Source organism: Larus michahellis, chromosome 22 (genome assembly GCF_964199755.1).
Source record: "Larus michahellis chromosome 22, bLarMic1.1, whole genome shotgun sequence".
Classification (NCBI taxonomy): Eukaryota; Metazoa; Chordata; class Aves; order Charadriiformes; family Laridae; genus Larus; species Larus michahellis.
In genome coordinates this window covers 3,148,023-3,168,900 of record NC_133917.1, presented here as the reverse complement: position 1 = coordinate 3,168,900, position 20,878 = coordinate 3,148,023, and the positions used below count along the sequence as shown (strand labels likewise).

At 70.4% G+C, this 20,878-nt stretch overlaps 3 protein-coding genes across 3 annotated transcripts; all 3 read left to right on the top strand.

The window, feature by feature from the left end:
• Positions 1 to 1,120: 1,120 nt before the first annotated feature.
• Positions 1,121 to 5,384, top strand: TAMALIN (trafficking regulator and scaffold protein tamalin). Its single transcript, XM_074564944.1, has 8 exons — positions 1,121 to 1,252; positions 2,913 to 2,962; positions 3,358 to 3,412; positions 3,862 to 3,964; positions 4,054 to 4,147; positions 4,218 to 4,284; positions 4,400 to 4,466; positions 4,572 to 5,384. The coding sequence occupies exons 1-8, from the start codon at positions 1,121 to 1,123 to the stop codon at positions 5,003 to 5,005; spliced, it is 1,002 nt and encodes a 333-aa protein (XP_074421045.1). The 3' UTR covers positions 5,006 to 5,384.
• Positions 5,385 to 9,664: 4,280 nt separating this feature from the next.
• Positions 9,665 to 15,283, top strand: NR4A1 (nuclear receptor subfamily 4 group A member 1). Its single transcript, XM_074565019.1, has 7 exons — positions 9,665 to 9,786; positions 12,391 to 13,196; positions 13,451 to 13,580; positions 13,714 to 13,865; positions 13,995 to 14,197; positions 14,280 to 14,458; positions 14,571 to 15,283. The coding sequence occupies exons 2-7, from the start codon at positions 12,393 to 12,395 to the stop codon at positions 14,825 to 14,827; spliced, it is 1,725 nt and encodes a 574-aa protein (XP_074421120.1). The 5' UTR covers positions 9,665 to 9,786; positions 12,391 to 12,392; the 3' UTR covers positions 14,828 to 15,283.
• Positions 15,284 to 17,471: 2,188 nt separating this feature from the next.
• Positions 17,472 to 19,677, top strand: ATG101 (autophagy related 101). Its single transcript, XM_074565017.1, has 3 exons — positions 17,472 to 17,739; positions 18,311 to 18,599; positions 18,733 to 19,677. The coding sequence occupies exons 1-3, from the start codon at positions 17,723 to 17,725 to the stop codon at positions 19,135 to 19,137; spliced, it is 711 nt and encodes a 236-aa protein (XP_074421118.1). The 5' UTR covers positions 17,472 to 17,722; the 3' UTR covers positions 19,138 to 19,677.
• Positions 19,678 to 20,878: the final 1,201 nt, after the last annotated feature.

Here is a 20,878-nt window from a genome sequence, read left to right as displayed (position 1 = left end):
GGGTGACAGCGTGGTGGGCTCGATCCTGGCCTTTCCCAAACGCTTCCAAGCGGGAGCAGCCCGGCTCCGGGAGCTGCCCAGTGCCCCTGGCCAGCCCCTGGCCGGGTGGCTGGGCTGTAACGCCAGCGGGACTGTCACAAACTGATTTATTATTTTTTTTGGCAAATTTTAAATAAACATCTGGGCAAAACCCTTAATTCCAGCTGGAAAATTCCTGCTGCCTCTGGGTGTAATGCAAGGGGCTGCCCAGAGCCCTGTCCCATTCCTGCCTCCGGGAATTGTTCTTCCCGGGGCCCTGGCACTGGCAAAGCTCCTGGGGAGCGGTTTAAATCTTCCGTCTGCCAGGCTGGAGGCTCGGCCTGGGGCTCCGGCTCCAGCCTTGAACTGAGCCCCAAATGTGGCCGCGGTGGTGGGTCTCGTCCTGGGGAGTGAGACAGCTGCTGGGAGCGGCATCGCTCCTGCCCCCGGGAAACCCTCCCCTTCCTCCTGTTATCATCCCTGGGGTGCTCCCTGGGGCAGTGGCACCCCACGGTGACACCCCTGACCCCCCCACCACCACCACCACCACTGTCCCGTTATCATCCCCAAGGTGATCATTGGGGCAGTGGCACCCTGCAGGGACACCCCTGACCCGCCCCACGCACCAGCCCATTATTATCGTCCTCAAGACCATCCCCAGGGTGGTGACGCCCCCCCTTCCTCCCTGCACCGTCCCATTGTCACCCCCGAGACGATCCCCGGGGCGGTGACACCCCGTGGTGACGCTCTTGACACCCCCCCACCCTGTCCCATTATCATCCTTGACACACACACACAGCCCCCCCCCCACCCGCACAGTCCCATTGTCATCGCCATGGTGATCCCCGGGGCGGTGACACCCCTGACACCCCCCGCCGCCCCCCGTCCCCGCTGTCCCCAGCATCGTCCCCGCGCCGGGGCGGGGGGGTTGGGGGCGTGGCTTAGTGCGGGGGCGTGGCTTACGTTTGGGGAGAGACCTGGCGCCAGAAGGGGCGTGGTTTGCTCGGGAAAGGGGCGTGTTCTCATGGGAGGGGGCGTGGCGAGAGCTGGCCCCGCCCCCCGCGGGCTGATATAGCGGCGCGCGGGGCGGCCCGGCCCGGCCATGACCCTGCGGCGGCTGCGGCGGCTCCGGCCGCGGGAGGAGGATGCGGCGGCGGCCCCGGAGCGACCGGCACCCGCCGAGCTCTACCGGGCGCTGGCGGCCGCCGGCGGCACCCTGCCCCGGGTGCGCAAGGTAGGGCTGCCCGCTCCCCGCGGCTCTCCGGGACCCGGCGCCGCTGTCAGCACCGGGCTGCGGGGTGGGGGGGACACACCGGGGCACCGGGGATGGGGGGTGGCGCCGTCCCGCGCGGCCACCGGTGCCTGCACCCTGCGGGGCTGCCCCGGCGGCTTCTCCTGGGGTCTTGTCCTGCCCCGGTTCTTCCCCCCGCTGCCCCGCGACCTTTTCCCCGTGTCTCTGTCCTGCCCCGATGCTCCCCCCACCCCCCCCACACCTTACCCCGTGTCCCCATCCTGTCCCGGTGACACCACCATCCCCCCCCCAGCCTTATGTCGTGCGCCAACACCTTCCCAGTGTCCCCATCCCACTCCAGTGCTGTCCCCCCGAGCGTCACGTCCTGCCCCACTATCTTCCCTGTGCTCCCACCCTGACCCAGTGGCCCCCACGAGCCCCATGCCCTGTCCCGGCTCCTCCCCACGTCCTGCTCTGCAGCCTTTGGGGCGCAGGGACAGGCCCCCACCCTGGCGAATGTGGCCATGTCCCCGGGACAGGCGTGTCCCCGCGGCGCCCTGGGCTCTGCCCCATGGGGAGGGCAGGGGATGGGGCACAGGGCGCCCAGGGTCTGGTTTGGTGGGACCCAGGACCATCTGCCACCGTGTCCCTGGGAAAGCCCCTCTCTGGTGGCGCTGGGGCTGTCACCGCCCCGACACCCCCCTCCGTCCCCGCGGCGCTTCCTGAGCGTCGGGGGGAAGCGAGAGCGGAGCCGACATCCGGAGCAGAAGTGGCTCTCGCGGCCGTGCTGGCGCAGGCCGGGTCACGTGCAGCGGCCTGGCTCCTGCTCGCTGGCCGAGGCCACCACCGGAGACATCCCCAAGGGGGCTGGGGCGTCCCGCGTCACCTCCCCATCACTGGGGTGACGTGGGGGCCCGACGTGACGGGCGGCAACTTTCCCTGTGGTGAATGTGTCCGATTCTGGTGGTTTTGCACTTAAATGTCTGCGGATGCATTCAGGACGGCCAGCCACGGGGCTGGTGACACCCGTGTGGCACAGGGCAGGGGGAGCCGGTGGCACCTGGCCACCCCCGAGGATGAGCCATGTGCCGCTCTCGAGGCACAGCTCCTGGTGACGCTGGCCACGCTGCGCCAGGGCTGCCGGAGCCCAGCAGCCGCACGTGGAGGGGCATTTGGGGACAGCCCTGCCACCTCCTGCCCTGCGGCGAGGGTCCTGCCATGCCCGGCCGGTCCCTCCGCCCGCCCACGCCTCCGCACCCTCCACAACAGGGACATTGTCTGGGCCGAAGGGGGGGAATTTTGCATGAAAAAAACTCGACTTTGTGTGACCACAACAGGGCCCCTCTGTGCCCAGGGCCCCCCTGGAGCATGGCGTGGGGTGGGGTGCGGTGCGGGGTGACGTCAAAGCGTGGGGCGAGCGCGGAGCAGATGTGAGGGTGGCTTTGAGCGCTGATAAAAGCCTCCTTATGCCCGGCCCGTCTGGGGGGGCCGCAGGGCAGTGGGTGCACCCTGGTGCTGATTCGGTGCCAGCTTGGCACGGTGCTCCCCGGGGGTTCGGTGGGGTCCTGGTGGGACGCCCCGTTTCGGCTGTCGCCAGAGGGGGGTGGCGGGGGGATGTGCCCCAGGACAGTGTCCCCCACTGATGGCTCTCCCTCTGCCGCAGGGTGCGGGGCTCAGGCGGGCGTCCCCAAGCCAGTCCCCGGAGGAGCACAGGTAGGGACGGGGGTCTGGGACAGGGGGAGGACACACAGGGAGGGGGCTGGGGTCCGTGTCCCAGTGGGTCGGGGCTTGGCCCTGGGATGCTGCTCTGGATGCTCCACAGGGGTGGGAAATGGGGGTGATTTCACTGGGGAAACTGAGGCAGGTGAGAGCAGCGACGGGGACCCAGCTCCCTGGGGGACCCTGCCCAGCACTCACGGGACAGGCTGCAACCTGGGGGGGTGCCCGTCCCGGGGAGGGGAGTCCCATCTGTGGGGTCCTGCCCAGCGCAGGGAAAACCCAACCCCCTCCGCCACCTTTTGGCGGAGACGTGCCCGAGGTCCTGGGGGTTGAGTCGGGGTGGGGGCTACCGGGGGCTCTGCCCTGTCCCTCATCCCCCTGTCCCCCAGGAGGGTGGTGACGCTGGAGAAGGCGGCGGAAGAGACCTTCGGCTTCGAGATCCAGGTGGGTGCCATGCCATGTTGTGCCGTGCCGTGCCATGTGCCACGCTGTGCCATGTGCCACGCTGTGCCATGCCGTGCCATGTGCCACGCTGTGCTGTGCCGTGCCATGCCACGCTCCCCACCCTTCCAGCCCGCACCTTGCTTTGCATCGAAGGTATTTTTAAATTGTTTCTGAGCCAGGGTTTATTTTTAGTGCTGACGGGGCTGCCTGGTTACCGAAGCCACCCCCAGCTGTGACGGCAGGGGTGGCCGGGGGGGCCCCGCTTGGGGCGCAGTCATCTGGGGCGAGACACCCCCACCCCACCCCCCCTTGCCGGGGCTGGGGTGCTGCCCCACATCACCCGGCAGCAATTAAATACTGCAATTGCCACCTGATGGCTGCTGCCTGGGGAGCACGCCGGGGGTCGGGGGGTCCCTGTGCCCCTCACCGCCCCCCCTGCCCCATTTCAGACCTACGGGCTGCACCACCAGGACAGGAACAGCGTGGAGATGTTCACCTTCGTGTGCCGGGTGCACGGCGGGAGCCCGGCCGAGGCGGCAGGACTCAAGGCCGGTGAGCGCATCCCCGGGGGGTGGCCGGGGGGGCCCCGACAGCGGGGACCAGCATCCCTGAGCCCGTCCCCCCCACCCCCTGCACTGTAGGGGACACGATCACGGGGGTGAACGGGCTGAACGTGGAGGGCGTCCGGCACCGCGAGATCGTGGAGATCATCAAGAGCTCGGGCAACGTGCTCCGGTGAGCTGGGGGGACGTGGCGGGGTCCTGGGTGGCCCCCGGCCCCTACACTGATGGCTGCTGCCCCACAGGCTCGACACACTCTATGGGACGTCCATCCGGAGGGCAGAGCTGGAGGCCCGGCTGCAGTACCTGAAGGTGAGGGGTGGCTGCTGGGGCGGGGGGAGAGGGGGGGGGATGTGTGGATGCTGGGAGGGAGGGGGTGCTGGGGACCCCCCCACGGGTGCCTCACCCCCCCTCCGCTTCCCCACAGCAAACGCTCTACGAGAAGTGGGGGGAGTACCGCTCGCTGATGGTGCAGGAGCAGCGGCTGGTGCGGGGTGAGTGGGGGCCGGGGGGGGGGATTGGGGTAAGCTGTGGGGCACCCCCCGGCCCCCTCCCCTGACCTCCCCCGGCTCCCCCTCCCCCCTCCGTGTCCCCATCAGGGGTGGTGGCCAAGGACCCCAGCATCTACGACACGCTGGAGTCGATCCGCCCGTGCCTGCAGGGTGAGGGGGGGCTGCCCGGCGGCTCCCCCCGCCCCAGCGCCTGTGGCAGCGACGACTCCCTCTACCAGACCTGCCTCTTCGCCTCCGCCGACTCGCTGGACGGCGGCAAGGACGGCGACAAGGACGGCGACAAGGACGGCGGGGGTCCCGCTCCCCCCCCGCCGCGCCCCCGGCCGGCCCTGACCCGCAGCGCCAGCCTCAAGTGCGGGGGGGGCCCGGGGGCGGCGGGGCGGTTGTGGGGCCGGACCGGAGACCCCGGGGAGGGGGCGGCCGCCCCCCGCAAGGGGCGACACAGCAGCTTCCGCCGGCGGCTGCTCAAGTTCATCCCGGGACTGAACCGGGCGCTGGAGGAGGAGGAGAGTCACCTCTAGCCAGGGCTGCCTCCGCCCCCCCAGACCTATTTATTTATTTATTGCAAGGGGCTGCGTGCCCCCCCCCCCCAACCCCCTCCCCGGGGGCCGCTGGAAGGAGCTCGGGGTCAGCCCCGGGGGTCCCAGGACGGCCCCCCCCCGACCCAGGACATGAGGGTCGTGGCACCGAGGGGCAGATGTGGGACCCTCCCCGAGGCGGCTCCAGAAGCCACCGCTCATCTCAGGAATCGGTGCCCTCCTTGCTGGGGGGCACGGGGGGAAGCCCTGCATCCCACCCCCGGCTCGGGGGGGGGCCACAGGCCTCCTGCCTCCCCCTGCCCCGGGGGCTTTTGTACCGCGCCGGTATGCTCGGCGCTCGCCAATACAGAGACTTTTTGCAGCGGTGCGTGGCTGTGACTGGGGGGGGGACAGAGCCCCGAGGGGACGGGGACAGGCTGGCTGGGGGGCGGGGGGAACATGTCCTTTGGGGAGCCCATGGGTCTGCAGCCCCCCATGCTTGCCCCCTTTGCCCTCCCGCTGGCCGGCCAAGCTCCAGGCAGAAAGGTGGCCGGTGTCACCTTGGACCCTGCGTGGGCTCCCAGGGACCTGCCCCCCCGGCCCCCCACGCGCGGCAGCCCCCGGTGCCGTGGGTCGCGTCCCGGCACTGCAGGGCCCCGGCCAGGCCCTTCCTGCCCCGCTTCCTCCAGCAGCCGGCGGGAAGCTGGTCCCACCCTGAGCCCTTCCGCCCGCGGGGACGGGGTGCCCGCGGGGAGTGGGGCGGGCACCGGGGTCCCCCCTCACCCCCTTGTCCCCCAGCCCCACCGAAGCAGCATCCAGAGGCCTTGGGGGGCACCGAGTCCCCCCCCCAGGCGCTGCAGCGAGCACCCACGGGGGTGTCCTCGCTCGAGGATTCCCTTGCACAGGGATCACCTTGCACAAGCCTGCCGTGCAGGCCTGGAGAGCCCTCTGCCATGGGCTCCGTGCCTCAGTTTCCCCTGTGACTTGTGACTGTCCCCAGCCGGGCCGTTGCGTGTTGAGGGAGCCTCAGCTCTGAGCTGCACCCCACAGCCAGGCCCCCGTGGGTCTCAGCCCCTCGGGACCCCAGGGGGTGTCTGCAGGAGGTTTTGGGGGGGTGTGGGGTGTACACGTGTGTGCTGCAGGGCTGTGTGTGCGCACACGTGCACGGGGGGGGGGGGGGTGTGCCAGCTCCCCGCCGCTCTCCTGCCTTGTCCCCGTTCCAGGACGGCTCCGCACTTGGACATTTATGGTCTGGCTCACAGGGCCACGCTCGCGGCACCCGCCCGCGCGCTGCCAGTGTTGGGGCACCCTGTCCCCGTCACGGGACACCCACCCCTTCCCCCCCCACCCCCCGCAGCAGCTGCCACCCCACGCGGAGCTTTTTTTAGCCCCAACCGGGTGCTGCGTGTGCCATGGGCTGGATGCCGGGGTCACGCGTGGCACCGGCTGAGCCGGGCGACGCTGGTGGGGCCGTGGCTGCCGGGGACGGCCCGGGAACGCCCCAGAGCAGCCTGTCATTACCCACAAATATAGGCCCGGAGCAGGGACCAAGCCCCGGCTGTGGGTACCCTGCGATCTCCGACACCCACCCGGCCCGTGGGCACCCTGTGAACCCCCGACGCCCACCCCAGCCCCGGCTGCACAGGCCCTGGGGGCAGCAGGAAGGGTTGGCTGGCAGCCACTGTGTCCCCGTGTCCCCACTGGGGTGTTGAGGTGGATCCATCGCCCCAGGGCCGGCGTGAGCCAGGGCTCCCCCCACGCATCCCCGTGGCCTTGCCGGGGTGACGGGCTCGGGTTTCCTCCCCCGGAGCTGGGGTACAGCTAATCCCGGGTGCAGGGGCTGCTGGCGTCACCCTCCTGCCACCAGCAGTGCCACCACCAGCTCGGCCACCGAGTGAGGGGTGCGAGGGGGCTGCTGCTGGCCACACTCCGTGACCCCAGTGGCTTCGGGACCCCCATTGGCTCCGGGATCCCCGGCCTGGCCGTGTCCCAGGGACTCCTGGCCGTACCCCCGGGCTCTCACCGGCTGTGCCCCCCCCCCGTTTGCACCGGCTACGCCCCCCAGCATGGGGCCGGCACCGGCTGCAGCTCCCGGTTTGCCCCCCGGGCCGAGCGCCGGTACCGGCGGCGCCGCTGGTGGGGTGCGGGGACCCCGGCGGGGCCCGGCCGAGCGCGGGGGATCCCCGCGGGGGCGGCCCCGGTGACGCCGCGGGATCCCGGCGACGTCAGCGGCCAGGTGTGACGTCATGGGGGCCCCGGCTGGGGCGGGCGGCGCGCGGGACCGCGCGGCGGCGGGACCTGGGGACGGAGCGAGGTAACGGGCGGCGGGAGGGGGCGGCCACGGCCCGTCACCCCCGGGACCCCCCCGGCTGCCGGCGCCGTGCCCCCCCCGGTCTCCGCCGGTGACAGGCTTCCCCCCTCGCCGCTCCTGGCGGGGCCGGGGGGGGGTCCCGGGAAGCCGGGCACGGTCCCAGCGCCGGGGGTCCCCGCAGCTCTTCCCCGGGCCCGGCCCCGCCGAGCCGCCCCGAAGCCTCGGGGATGGGCCGGAGCCCGACACGGGCCCCCCGGCCCGAGGGCTGCTCCGCTCCCCCCGCGGGGCCGTGCCGGGGGGCTCTGCCACGGCGGGGGACGCTGCTGGGGTGGCACTAGTGGAAGTGGCACTAATGGGGGTGGCACTAACGGGGGGGGGGGACATTGCTGGTGGCATCGCTGGTGGCACGGCAAAGGGCTGGCGCTAACGGGGGTGGCATCGCCGAAGGCTGGCATCGCTGGGGGCAAAAACGGGGGGTTACTAACGAGGGGGGGGGGATATTGCTCGTGGCACTAATGGGGATGACACTAAAGGGGGGGACCTGGCATTAGCGGGGGTGGCATCGCCGAAGGCTGGCATCGCCGGGGCACTAAGGGGGAGGCACTAAGGGGAAGCATTGCTGGTGGCAGTATGGAGGTGGCACCAAAGGGAGGGGACATTGCTGGTGGCATCGCTGGTGGCATTGTAAAGGGCTGGCACCAACGGGGGGGGCATTGCCGAAGGCTGGCGTCACTGGGGGCACAAACGAGGTGGTGCTAACGGAGGGGACATTGCTGGTGGCATCGCTGGTGGCACAAACGGGGCTGGCACTAACGGGGGGGGCATTGCTGGTGGCATCGCTGGTGGCACTAAAGGGGGAGTACTAACAGGGGGGACATCACTGGTGGCACTAATGGGGCTGGCACTAACGGGGGGGGCATTGCTGGTGGCATCGCTGGTGGCACTAACGGGAGTGGCGCTAACGGGGGGGGCATCGCTGGTGGCACTAACGGGGGGGCATTGATGGTGGCATCACTGGTGGCACTAACGGGGGTGGCACTAACAGGGGGGACATCGCTGGTGGCACTAATGGGGGTGGCACTGACGGGGGGCACATCGCTGGTGGCACTAACGGGGGTGGCGCTAACAGGGGGGTTCGTTGCTGGTGGCATCGCTGGTGGCAGTAACGAGGGTTACACTAACGGGGGTGGCACTAACGCCCCTTCCCTCAGTGACCAGGCGGGCCGTGTCCCCCAGGACCCCCGGTTCGCCCCCGGGAGCGGGTACCGGCGGGAACCGGGGGGAGGGGGTTACCGGGTCCCTCCTCGCCCCTCCCTCGCCCTCCCGCCGGCCCCGCACGGGCTGAGCTCATCTTTCCAGCCCGCGGGCGCCGTTCCCGGCGCTGGGCGCCCGCCAGCAGCCGCCGCTCTTTCCATCGCCCCGGCCAGGGTCTCCCCGCCGGGACCGGGCTGGGGCGGGGGGGGCGACGGAACACGCGGTGTCCCGCACCCGGGCACCGGGCAGGAGGACAGCGGGGGTACCGGGGACGCTGAGCACCGAAGATACCGGCATAGCGGCGCCGGGGATACGGGAGAGCACCGGGGATAGCGGCACCGGGGACAGGGGGAAAGGGATGCCAGCACTGAGGGGGCGCCGGGGATAACGGCACCGGAAGGGCACCGAGGATGGTGGTGCCGGAGATACCGGCACCGAGGGGACACCGGGGATGGGGGCACCAGCGATGGGGGCACCGAGGGAGCGCCGGGGATAACGGCACCGGAGATACCGGCACTGAGGGGGCACCGGGGATGGGGGCAGCGGAGACACCGGCACCGAGGGTGCGCCAGGGATAACGGCATGGGCGATACCGGCACCGAGGGGACACCAGGGAAGGGGGCACCGGAGATACCCGCACCAAGGGGGCATCGGGGATGGGGACACCGAGGGGACACCGGGCATAACGACACCAGAGATACCGGCACCAAGGGGGCAGCACCGGGGATGGAGACACCGGGGTACGGCAGCACCGAGGAGACACCGGGGTACCCGCCCCGGGGATACCGGCCCCCGGAGGGCCCCGGGCCCCGCTGCCGCCCCTGCCCGTCCCGTCTCGCCGCTCGTCCCGCTGCCGACACCGGGGCCTCCCGCCCCCGCCTTCCCCCCCCCCTCCCTCCGCCGGCGGCCCCGGGAGCCCCGGGGGGGGGGAGAGGGGGGCCGGGGGGCGCCCGCACTATTTTTAGCCGGAGCCGCGCGGGTATTTTTAGCGCGGGCGCCGCGGTTGCGTCAATGGAACCCCGCGTGCGTCACGGCCGCGCCCCCGCCGGAACCGCCCCCCCGCGCCTTCTACGGCGCCGCCGTGCGTCACGGGCTCGCGCGCCGCCCCGCGCGTCACCGAGCGCTTAAGAGAAAGTAGTGGCGGAGCCGGAGCCCGGCGGAGCGGGGACCAGAGCGGCGACCGGAGCGGGGACCCAGCACCGCCGCGCCGGCAACCCGGGTACGGCGGCAGCGGGAGGCGGGGAGCGGGCGGGGGGCAGCGCGGGGGCGGGATGTCCCCGCGTTGCGCGCAGCGGGAGGGGCACGGGGTCGGGGGTCCCGGGTGGCAGCGGGGCGAGCCCGGTGGGGTGGCCCCGTGACAGCGGGAGGAGTTGGGTCGGGTGTCCCGGTGGTACCGGGGACCGGGGGTGCGAACGCCGGGAGGTGCACGGTGTCGGGCGTCTCGGGTGACACCGAGGGGGAGCCAGTCCGGGTGTCCCTGTGACACCGGGGCGAGTCGGTTCGGGTGTCCCGGTGGCACCGGGAGCGAGTGGCGGCGGGCGTCCTGCACAAGGTACATGGGGTCGGGCGTCCCGGTTGGAAGAGGGGAGAACCAGTTCGGGTATCCCGGGCGGCACCGGGGAGAGCTGGGGTCGGGGTTCCCGGTGGCACCGGGGGCTCAGAGCGGCGGACGTCCTGCAAAGTGCAAGGGGTCGCGCTTCCCGGGTGGCACTCAGGGAGTTGATTCGGATGTCCCGGTGACACCGGGGGCTTGGGGCCGTGGGCGTCTTGCAAGGTGCACGGGGTCGGGTGTCCCAGTGGTACCGGGCGGAGCCGGGCTCACGTGTCCGAAGGACACACGAGTCCCGGCAAGCCCCGGTGCCACCGGGGAGAGTCGGGTGTCCCGGTGGAAGGGACCGGGCTGTGAGCGCCGTGCGGGGCTGACCCTCGGGGCTACCCGGTGGCACCGGGGAGAAGCGGGGAGGGGAGGCACACCGGCCGGGGGCCGGCAGAGCGAGGGGTCCCGGTCCTGGGTGTCCCGGGACGAGCGCGATGCCCGGGCTCCGGGATGAGCCGTGCGGGACCGGGAACCGTTTGTCGGGGCTGCCCCCGGGCTGTGTCGGGCTGCGGAGCCGGGGCTGAGCTGGTCCCCGGTCCCGACCCCCCCCCCCGCGCCGGATCCGGCTGCAGCCAGGGAGAGCCCCGACGCCCGGGGGCTGTGGGGGGCAGAGCCACCCCCAAACCAGGCATCACCCCCGGAGCCCTGAGCAGAGGAGCTGCGGAGCTGGAGCAGGCAGGAAAGTGCGGGCAGGAAAGTGCAGGCAGCAGCAGGGACGTTGCAGTGCAGGCAGCAGCGGGGGCACTGCCATGGCCGTGCAGGCAGGAAAGTGCAGGCAAGCCCCCCCGCTGCCCACAGAGGCCTGGCAGCGGCTGCGTTTTGGCAGGGCAGGGCAGCAGGTGCCGGCAGGGAGGTGGGCAGCGTTACCCCCCCCCGGCACTGCCGGCTGCTCTCGCCCACCCGCGGCCCAGGGCCCGGTGCCAGGGGCTGCCACCAGCCCGCATGGGCAGCGGCCTCCGGCCCTGGGCACGGGCAGCTGCCTGCGCTCCCCAAACGAGGAATCTGCAACTACTACCCGTGGGCAGCGCAGGGGCGGCCGCAGGAATTTGTGCCTGGTTCCCCCCGGGCAGGGGGGGGTTCAGGGCAGGGGGGACCCCAAATGCCGCCAGCGAGCGGGCGGGCGAGGGCAAAAGCATTTGAATAAGGAAACGGCGACGGTGCCGGGTGCTGCCCGCTGCTGCCAGGCAAACCCCGCGCCGGGGTGGCAGGACAGGTCGAGGCTTTGCATAGCCGGGCCGGCGATTTGCAGCCGGGATTTGCATGCCGGCAGGGAAAGCTGCCGCCGGCAGAGCCAGAGTCCCCTGCTGCCATGTCCCCAGCACGGCGTCATGCCCCCCCCGGGCTGTATGCAGCGACAGGAGGCAGCTGGGGGGTCACCCTCCCCTCTGAACCCACCGGCTGAGCCCGGCACAGCCCTGGTGCCCAGTGGATGGGCACAAACCCCACTGGGGCACTGGGAGCGGGCTGGGGGCCGGTGCCACCCGGTGGGTGCCAAGGCTGGACCCACGCTGGGTATTTTTAAACCTGGCTCCCCGGGCGGGTATCGGCTTTCCGGGCATCGGCGAAAGCTGCCCGGAGTTGGCCGGGGGAAGCCGGGGGCCGGCGGGTGAGCTGGCAGCGGTGCCGTGTCGGGGCTGCAGCGGCCGGGGGCCAGGAGCGGCGTGACCTTTAAAGGTCTGCGAGATGAATTACATTATCGTCTTGCCATCAGGGTGACTCCTGGCTTGGCTTTCAGCTGGACCCGGGACTCCTGTTACGTCTTATGCGGGGCCAGATCTGTGCCGCGGGGCCAGGGGGCTGCGGGGCCGGGAGGGGGTGGGCTCCTCTCCCCCTGCAGCCGCCAGCTCCGGCTGCCTTTGCTTCTCCAAAAGGCCCCGAAATGGGTCATGGTGGGAGCGGGACCCTCGAGCCCCGGTTCAGCGCTGGCTTCCCCCGGCCAGCCCCGGAGCTTGGGAATCTGCCGGCCACATTCCTCCCTCCTTCCCTTTCCCAGCTTTGCTAAGCCAGCGTTTTGGGCAAATGTCCTTTGCGCCCATTGGCTGCGGCGTGACCTTTCTTGGGGACGGCAGTGGCCGCCACCGGGCAGCCACCGGCTCCGGGGGTCCGGCTCTGGCACGAGGGGGGGGATCCTAGGGAAGCCCCTGCGGTTCTTGCCCCATCTCCATCTTCTGGGGGGGGGCCGGGGGCAGCGGCGGGGTCCCCACTGACGCCCCGCTCTCCCCACAGAGATGCCCTGCATCCAGGCGCAGTACGGCACGGCGGGTGCCGGCCCCTGCGAGCGCTGCCCGGCCGAGCTGCTGAGCCCCGAGGGTGGCCGTTTCCCCATGGAGGTGGCCGGAGCGGATCTGGCGGCCGCCCCCGCCCTGCCCAGCTTCAGCACCTTCATGGAGGGCTACGCTGGCGAGTTCGACGCCTTCCTCTACCAGCTGCCGGCCGGCAGCCAGCCCAGCGCTGCCGCCGCCTTCAAGCTGGAGGACTTCCAGGTGTATGGCTGCTACCCCGGTGCCTTCGGTGGGCAGCCGGATGAGACCCTCTCCTCCAGCGGCTCGGACTGTTACGGCAGCCCCTGCTCCGTCCCCTCGCCCGCCACGCCGGGCTTCCAGCCGCCCCAGGCGCCGGGCTGGGAGGGCTCCTTCGGGGCGTACTCCCCCCCGCCGAACTACGAGGGCGGGCGGCCCTGGGCTGAGCCGGCCAAGGGCGGTGGGTCGCAGCCCCCCTACTTCGCCTTCGGCCCCCCGGCGCCCAGCCCCGGCGGATCCCCCGGGACCCTGAAGGGGCAGCCGGGCCCCTCACCCCGCCTGGACCCGCGGCTACTGGACACGGACGCCTTCGCCCTGGCCCAGGGCTCCCCCGGGGGCTTCGCCGGGCTGCCCCTGGCTCCCGCCTCGCCGCTGCTGGAGGGGCCGGCACTGGCCCCCGCCAAGGCCCGCAGCCCCGGGGCGGGCGAGGGACGCTGCGCCGTCTGCGGGGACAACGCCTCCTGCCAGCACTACGGCGTGCGCACCTGCGAGGGCTGCAAGGGCTTCTTCAAGGTAAGGGGACCCCCCCCTCCCCCCCAGGGACTCACTGCTGGGATATTCCCACAATGCTCTGCGGCAGCGGGAGGATGCTGTGGGTCACCCCGGGGAGGGGCAGGGCAGGGAGCACACCCCACGCCCCCCCCCCCGACGGACGCGGAGCCGGATGCTGGGCTGGAGCGGGAGGCAGGGGAGCACAGAAGGGCTTTTGTTCGGCCGCCGGGTGCCCGGGGCTGAGCTCGGGCCTCTCCTTCCCCCCCACCCCGCAGCGCACGGTGCAGAAGAACGCCAAGTACATCTGCCTGGCCAACAAGGACTGCCCCGTGGACAAGCGGCGGAGGAACCGCTGCCAGTTCTGCCGCTTCCAGAAGTGCCTGGCCGTTGGCATGGTCAAAGAAGGTACCGGGGTCCCGTCCTGGGGTTGGGAGGGAGGGGGGGGGTGTCCCAGCAGGAGTTGGGGGGTTCCCTCTCCGCAGCCTGCCGGGTTGGGCTGAGGACAGACACGCTCAACGCATGTCCTCCCTTGCCGCAGTGGTCCGGACCGACAGCCTGAAGGGGCGGCGGGGCCGGCTGCCCTCCAAGCCCAAGCAGCCGCCGGATGCGTCCCCCGTCAGCCTCATCACCTCCCTGGTGCGGGCGCACATCGACTCCATCCCCAGCGCCACCAAGCTCGACTACTCCAAGGTAGGGCCGGTACCACCCCGTGCCCTCCCCGCCGCCGCGCCGGGGCCTGATCCTGACCCCGTCCCGATACCACCCCGTGCCCTCCCCGACGCCGCGCCAGGGCCTGATCCTGAGCGCATCCCTCTGCAGTTCCAGGAGTCGGCGCCGTGCCAGTTCGAGAAGGAGGACTCGGTGGACGTGCAGCAGTTTTACGACCTGCTCACCGGCTCCATGGACGTCATCCGCAAGTGGGCCGAGAAGATCCAGGGCTTCGCCGAGCTGCCCAAGGAGGACCAGGACCTGCTGCTGGAATCCGCCTTCCTCGAGCTCTTCATCCTGCGCCTGGCATACCGGTGAGCCCCGGCACGGTGCAGGATACCGGGGAGCTCCGGGCTGTGCTGGGGGCGGGGGGGTGACGCACGGTTGTCCCCGCAGCTCCAAGCCGGAGGAAGGGAAACTCATCTTCTGCAACGGGGTGGTGCTGCACCGCCTGCAGTGCGTGCGGGGCTTCGGCGAGTGGATCGACGCCATCCTCGAGTTCTCCCAGAGCCTGCACCGCATGAGCGTCGACGTCCCCTCCTTCTCCTGCCTCGCCGCCCTCGTCATCATCACAGGTGAGACACCCCCCCCCACCCCGTCACCACGCCGCTGGCCCCTCTCCCCACGCCGCGGCCATCACCCTGGCCTCACGCCTCTGTGTGTGTGTCCCCCCCCACCTCTCCTTAGACCGCCACGGGCTGAAGGAGCCGAAGCGGGTGGAGGAGCTGCAGAACCGCATCGTGGGGTGCCTGAAGGACCACGTGGCGGCAGCGGGGGCCGAGCCGGGCCGCCCCGGCTGCCTCTCCAAGCTGCTGGGCAAACTGCCCGAGCTGCGCAGCCTCTGCACCCAGGGCCTCCAGCGCATCTTCTACCTGAAGCTGGAGGACCTGGTGCCACCCCCCCCCATCGTCGACAAGATCTTCATGGACACGCTGCCTTTCTGAGTCCCCCACGGTGGGGGGGGGGGGCTGCTGCCACCCCTGGGGTCGCCTGGGACCCACACCCCCGCCCCCCCGGGGATGCCTGGATCACCCCCGGAGACGCCTGGGTGTCCCCCCCTCAGATTCCTTGGGGACACCCAGGTCCCCGCCATGTGCCTTCACGGTGCCAGGCGCAGACGCGCAGCAGCCCCGGTGCCTTTACCCGCCCCGGGGGGGCATCGCCGGCACGGCGCTCCCCTGCTCCCCTGTAAAAATGCCCCCGATGTAAATAGCGAGCGGCCAGATCCTGTACAGAGTGGGGGGAGCGTGGGGGCAGGGAGGGGGGGGTCCAGCCCCCCCCCGCTTGCCTCGTCCCCCTCCCCTTTATATTTTTTTTCTTTTTTTTTTTTTTTCTTTTTTTTTTCCTGTTTTGGACAGTTTCTGTATATAAACTTGTACGTATATTGAGAGCCACTGAAAGGGGCCTTTTCTCTCATGCGTCTTCCCCCGGTAATATCATCTATATTTAATAGCTGGTGATTTGGAAGCCGGGGGGGGGGGGGGGGGGGGCGGCGCGGCAGGGTTGGGGACAGCCGGGGTGGGGACAGCCGGGCCACCAGAGCTGCACGTTGCCCTCGCCGCTGCCCTTGAACCGTCACTCACCCCCCGGCGGCACCTGTCGCCTGCCTGATTTATCCTCCCCAAAATAACCGGGAAGCGTGACTGGGTCCCCACCGTGTCCCTGGGGATGCGGCCATCGGCAGGGCCATCCCCCAACGTGGCGGGGGGGGGAGATGGATGGTGTTTGGGGTCCCTGTCCCAGCCGGGCTCTTAGGGTCCTGGTGCATGGGGGAGGACACGCCAGGCTGGTGCAGTCCCCCGGCTTGTCCCCTTCCTCCTGCTGGGGACAGCCTGGCCCCGGAGCAAATGTTAATGGGGACACCAAGGGCCAGTGCCGAACAAGGGACACATTGAGCATTGGGCCGGGGGGGCCCCGCGGCGGCACACAACAAGGGCCCCTCTGTCCCCCCCCTGCCGCCCGCCCCCGCCATGGGGAGAGCGCTGACGCACGGCGGGGCCATGGCCGGGGGGGCCGGGAGAGCCTTGGGGACAGAGGGGGGGACAACATCGGGGGGGGGGGGGGCTGCCGGCATGGCACGGCATGGCTCTGCTCCGGCTGTGGGGCAGGAGCAACCACACCAAGCCATGGGGCAGGAATCATGTGGCAGTAATGGCCATGCTGTGCCGTGGGGCAGGAATGGCTCTTCCGTGCCATGGGGCAGGAATGGCTGTGCCGTCCCAGGCTGTGCCGTGGGGCAGGAATGGCTGCGCCGTGCCATACTGAGCCGTGCCATGCTGTGGGGCAGGAATGGCTGTGCTGTGCTGTGGGGCAGGAATGGCTGTGCCGTGCCGTGCCGTGCTGTGCCACGGGACAGGAATGGCCGTGCTGTGCCATGCTGTGGGGCAGGAATGGCTGTGCCGTGCCATGCCGTGCTGTGCCACGGGACAGGAATGGCCGTGCTGTGCCATGCTGTGGGGCAGGAATGGCTGTGCCGTGCCATGCCATGCTGTGCCACGGGACAGGAATGGCCGTGCTGTGCCACGCCGCAGCTCAGCATCTGCCCGTCCTGACATCGGTCGTGGTGCCACCCCACACCCCGAAGCCACCATGGAGGGCACCCCCCGGCACCCTGAGGCCACTGGCCGGGTCAGAGCAGGGCGGTGGGTGTCTGTCCCCTCCCTGCAGCGCCGGACTGGCCTGTGCCCACCCTGTCCCCAGCCCCATCCCTGTCCCCATCCCCTTGGCAGGGGCTGCTGCAGGAGGGACGGGGACGCTGGTGCCAGCAGGGCCAGGTATAAATAGCCCCACGGCTGACACCGGCCATGCTGGTTGCCCCGCGGCTGCAGCGGCACAGGAGCGTGTGTCACAGCGTGTGCCCGGCCCTCCGCCCAGTGACATGTCACGGGCACAGCCCTCCCTGCTGTTTACACCAGGACACATGTCCCCATGGTGGCGTGGGCGGCCTGATGCCAGTGCCCCTAATCCCTACGTCCTCATGGCCGCCATGTCCCTCCACCCCCCTGTCCCTTTGTCCCCCATGTCCCTGTGTCCATCCATCCCCATGTCCCCGTGTCTCCCATGTCCCCATATACATCCGTTCCTGTGTGCTCCGTGTCCACCCATTCCTGAGTCCCCCTGTCCCCAGTGTCCCTGTGTCCATCATCCCCCTGTCTCTGTGCCCCCCATGTCCTCATGTCCCTGTCTCCAGTATCCCCTGTGTCCCGTGTCACCATATCCCTGTGTCCCTCTGTCCCTTGTGTCCATTTTTCCCCTTGTCCTCCCTTTCCTTGTGTCCCCATGTCCCCTGTGCTACCGTAGTCCCGTGTCCTTGTGTCCCTGCTTTGCCCACATCCCCATATGGGTGTCCCCCATGCTCCTGCCCATGTCCTATGTCCCCATGTGCATCCCCGTGCTCTCTCCTTGTCGCCTGTTCCCGTGTCCCCCCGTCCTTGGCCGTGGCACTGCGGGGGTCACTGGGGGTCACCGGGCCCCCAGCCCCCTGCAGTACCGCCCCGGAGCCTCCAGCCCAGGGGGAGCTGTGAGCTCTGGAGCGCCCCGCGGAAGTGGCCGCTCTGCGCCGCGGGAGGCCCAGCTCTGTGGCGCCGCACCCCGGAACGAACCAAGCGGGCGGCGGCGCGGGGGGGGCGGGAGCTGCAGACCGGGGACGGTGATTCCCCCCCTCGCGGCCGCACCGCCGTCTGGGATGGCATCGGTGGGCGCAGAGTTCACGGAGAGAGGCGTAGATTGAGGAAAAACGGCTGATGCTGTCAGAGGCGCCTTCCTTTCGGCAGATGGTGTGTCCCGACCCCCCCCCTACGTAGGTGGGCTGCCCCCACTTCCCTCCTCCCAGCGGTCAGATGGTCGGGCTCGGGCGGTGAGTGCGGCCGGGCCGGGGGCGAGGGGGGCCGGGGCCGGGGCCGGGGCCGGGGCCGGGGCCGGGGCCGGGGCCGGGACCGGGACGGGACGGGACGGGGCGGGGCGGGGCGGGGCGAGGCGAGGCGAGGCGAGGCGAGGCGAGGCGAGGCGAGGCGAGGCGAGGGGGGCCGGGAGCCTGGGGGAGGGAGGCCGGGGGTCGAGCCGGGGGTAAGGGGAACCGGGGGTGGCCGAGCCGGGGGTGAGGGAGGCCGGGGGACGAAGAGGGCCGGGGCCTTCCATGCTGAAGGGGGCTCTTCGAGGGGGAGTGGGGTGACCCGGACTGGGACTTAGGGGGCCTTGGGGGGCCCGGACTGGAGCCCCTGCGAGGCGGGTGTGTGTACTAGGCCGCCTGGGTCCCTGTGGGGTTGAGGGGACAGACCCAGACACCTGAATCCCTGTGGGGTGGGGTGGGGAGGGACCGCGCTGGAACACCAGGGTCCCCAGTGGGTGGGTAAAGAGGGTTGGCAGAGGTGCTGTTACCCAAGCAGGGGCACAACTAACCCCCGCCCAACACCCTTCTTTCCCTGTAGGACCCGCTGTTGTGCCCCCCCTGTGCTCACTCCCGCCATGAACTGCCGCGCGGAGGTGCTGGAGGTGTCGGTGGAGGGTCGGCAGGTGGAGGAGGCCATGCTGGCGGTGCTCCACACCGTCCTGCTGCACCGCAGCACCGGCAAGTTCCACTACAAAAAGGAGGGCACCTACTCCATCGGCACCGTGGGCACCCAGGACGTGGACTGCGACTTCATCGACTTCGCCTACGTCCGCGTCTCCTCCGAGGAGCTGGATCGGGCGCTCCGCAAGGCTGTTGGGGAGTTCAAGGTAAGGGACCCCCCCTGTGGACCCGGCAGGGCCGAAAGCAGGAGCTTAAAAACCTGAGAGCTGTGCTGTGTCCTCGCCGGTGAGGGGAAGGTCCGTCCCTGGCCCCCCCCCGAGCCACGTGGTCTCTTGGCAGGACGCGCTGCGCAACTCGGGCAGCGATGGGATGGGGCAGATCTCCCTGGAGTTCTACCAGAAGAAGAAGTCGCGCTGGCCCTTCTCGGATGAGTGCATCCCCTGGGAGCTGTGGACGATCAAGGTGAACGTGGTGAACCTGGCTAACGAGCAGGAGCGGCAGATCTGCCGGGAGAAGGTGGGCGAGAAGCTCTGCGAGAAGATCATCAACATCGTGGAGGTGATGAACCGCCATGAGTACCTGCCCAAGATGCCCACCCAGTCGGAGGTGGACAACGTCTTCGACACCAGCCTGAAGGACGTGCAGCCCTACCTGTACAAGATCTCCTACCAGATCACGGACTCCCTGGGCACCTCGGTCACCACCACCATGCGCCGGCTCATCAAGGACACACTGGCTCTGTAGGGCCAGGTGCCACCGAGGCAGGTTCACCCCGCGTGGTGGCACAGCCCTGGCTCTTTGGGACAGCATCTCGGCTTGGTTCCCTCCTCTCTGCCTCCAAAAAGCCGCTCTGGGGAGCTGGACTCGGCCTGGCCCTTAATTGGGGGTTGCTGCTGTTTTGGTTTGCACTGTGGGGTGCTCACCCGGCTCGGAGAACCGGCTCGGCGGCTCCCAGGTTGGCAGAGGGGTGGTGAGTCCTCGGGGCAGGAGCTGCTGGTCGGCCCATGAGGCACTGGCACCAGCTTGGCGCAGAGCTGGTGGCCCAGCAGAGTGACGCTGGGGACCAGCACAGAGGGGAACGTGGTAGCCGAACACCGCCTGGCCCTGCCGGCGGCCGCTCTCCAACTCTGCACAACACTGCCAGCGTCAGCCTTGTCCCTTGTCACCGTGTGTCCCCCCCCCGGCGGCACCCCCATCTCTGGGACTGAGCCCCGCTTCCCTGCGGGGCGCAGAGGGGAGCTCTCTGCCTCCTCTGGGGCGAAAAATAAAGTGTTTCTGCATTCACGTGGCAGCTGGTCACGTCCTGGCTGTGGATGGGGCCAGTGTCCGTGGGATGGGAGGGAAATGGGCACCAAGGCTGAGCTGGGAGACCCCACCCCATCCCGGTGCTGTGGGGCGAGGCAGAAGGACGGGGAGGGGGGGCTGACACCACCAGGCCGGGTCAGTGCTGGCCACCCCCTGGGAGCGATATCCCGCGTGGGGCACCCCCCAGGCGCACCCAGGGTGATCCCCCTTCTGTGCAGGACTCCGCACCCCGCCCCCGTGGCACCAAGGGCGGGGGCAAAGCTGGTTGCCCTGCCCGGGGGGGGGGATCCAGCTTCTGGGCAGAGTCGGGGGGGGCCATGCGGGCAGCTCAGACTGTCCCTGACATCACTTAAACCCTCCCCGTCTGTCACCGCCACGCCACTGCCCCGCACACCCACACTCCGCTCCCGGGAGGAAGAGGAGGAGGAGGAGATGAACACCAGCGCGCGGGCCGGGGCCTGGGGGGACCTGCGGGTGGCCGAGGCCGCCCAAATCGCCATCGGCCTGGTGCTCTGCCTTGCCGTCGCCTTCGCCGTCTTCTTCCTCGGCTGCAATCTGCTGCTGCAGGCAGAGAGTCTGGTGGCGGCCCCAGCGCAGGAGCGGCGGCCATCCCGGGAGGCCGAGGGGGCTACCGAGAGGGTGTAGGGCCTGGCCCAAGCCCAGCGGATGGACGGATGGACAGACGGACAGACGGATGGATGGATGGATGGACAGCAGCATCTTTGCCTGCAGCATCTTCGATGGCACTTTGGGATGGAGCAGGATGGCGCTGGGGGCCGCGGCCTCCCTGGCTTGTACGGAGGGATTAAAAGGCGACGGGGCCAGCTGAGCTGCGGCAGGGGCCGGTCCTGGGGCCCAGCTGGATGTGGCCATGGGCACGGAGGCGCTGGTAAATCCCCCGGAGAGGATTAGGGGAAACTTTTATTCCCTGTTCCAGGAGTAATCCCTGGGCTGGCGGGGCAGGCGCGGGGAGGGAGCCCGGAGAACTGCCTCGCCGCACTGGGGCGGGGTGGGGGGCACGCGCATCCTGCCCCACCCTGCCACGGCTGATGGGGGTCTGGGGCTGCCCCCCCCACCCCTCCCAGCCCCTCGTTCCCCGACGAGTGGCCAGGGCCGCATCCTGCCCCCCACCCCAAACCCTTTCTGCCCTTCTCTAGGGACCGTGGTGACCGCAGCCTGC

Excerpts from the sequence above, each read along its gene's own strand:
- NR4A1 (XM_074565019.1), top strand. The coding sequence starts at position 12,393 with ATGCCCTGCATCCAGGCGCAGTACGGCACGGCGGGTGCCGGCCCCTGC. Across the intron at positions 13,197-13,450 it reads GCTGCAAGGGCTTCTTCAAG|CGCACGGTGCAGAAGAACGC; the intron begins GTAAGGGGACCC and ends CCCACCCCGCAG. Across the intron at positions 13,866-13,994 it reads CCAAGCTCGACTACTCCAAG|TTCCAGGAGTCGGCGCCGTG; the intron begins GTAGGGCCGGTA and ends ATCCCTCTGCAG.
- TAMALIN (XM_074564944.1), top strand. The coding sequence starts at position 1,121 with ATGACCCTGCGGCGGCTGCGGCGGCTCCGGCCGCGGGAGGAGGATGCG. Across the intron at positions 1,253-2,912 it reads CCCTGCCCCGGGTGCGCAAG|GGTGCGGGGCTCAGGCGGGC; the intron begins GTAGGGCTGCCC and ends CCTCTGCCGCAG. Across the intron at positions 4,148-4,217 it reads AGCTCGGGCAACGTGCTCCG|GCTCGACACACTCTATGGGA; the intron begins GTGAGCTGGGGG and ends GCTGCCCCACAG.
- ATG101 (XM_074565017.1), top strand. Across the intron at positions 18,600-18,732 it reads AGGCTGTTGGGGAGTTCAAG|GACGCGCTGCGCAACTCGGG; the intron begins GTAAGGGACCCC and ends GTCTCTTGGCAG.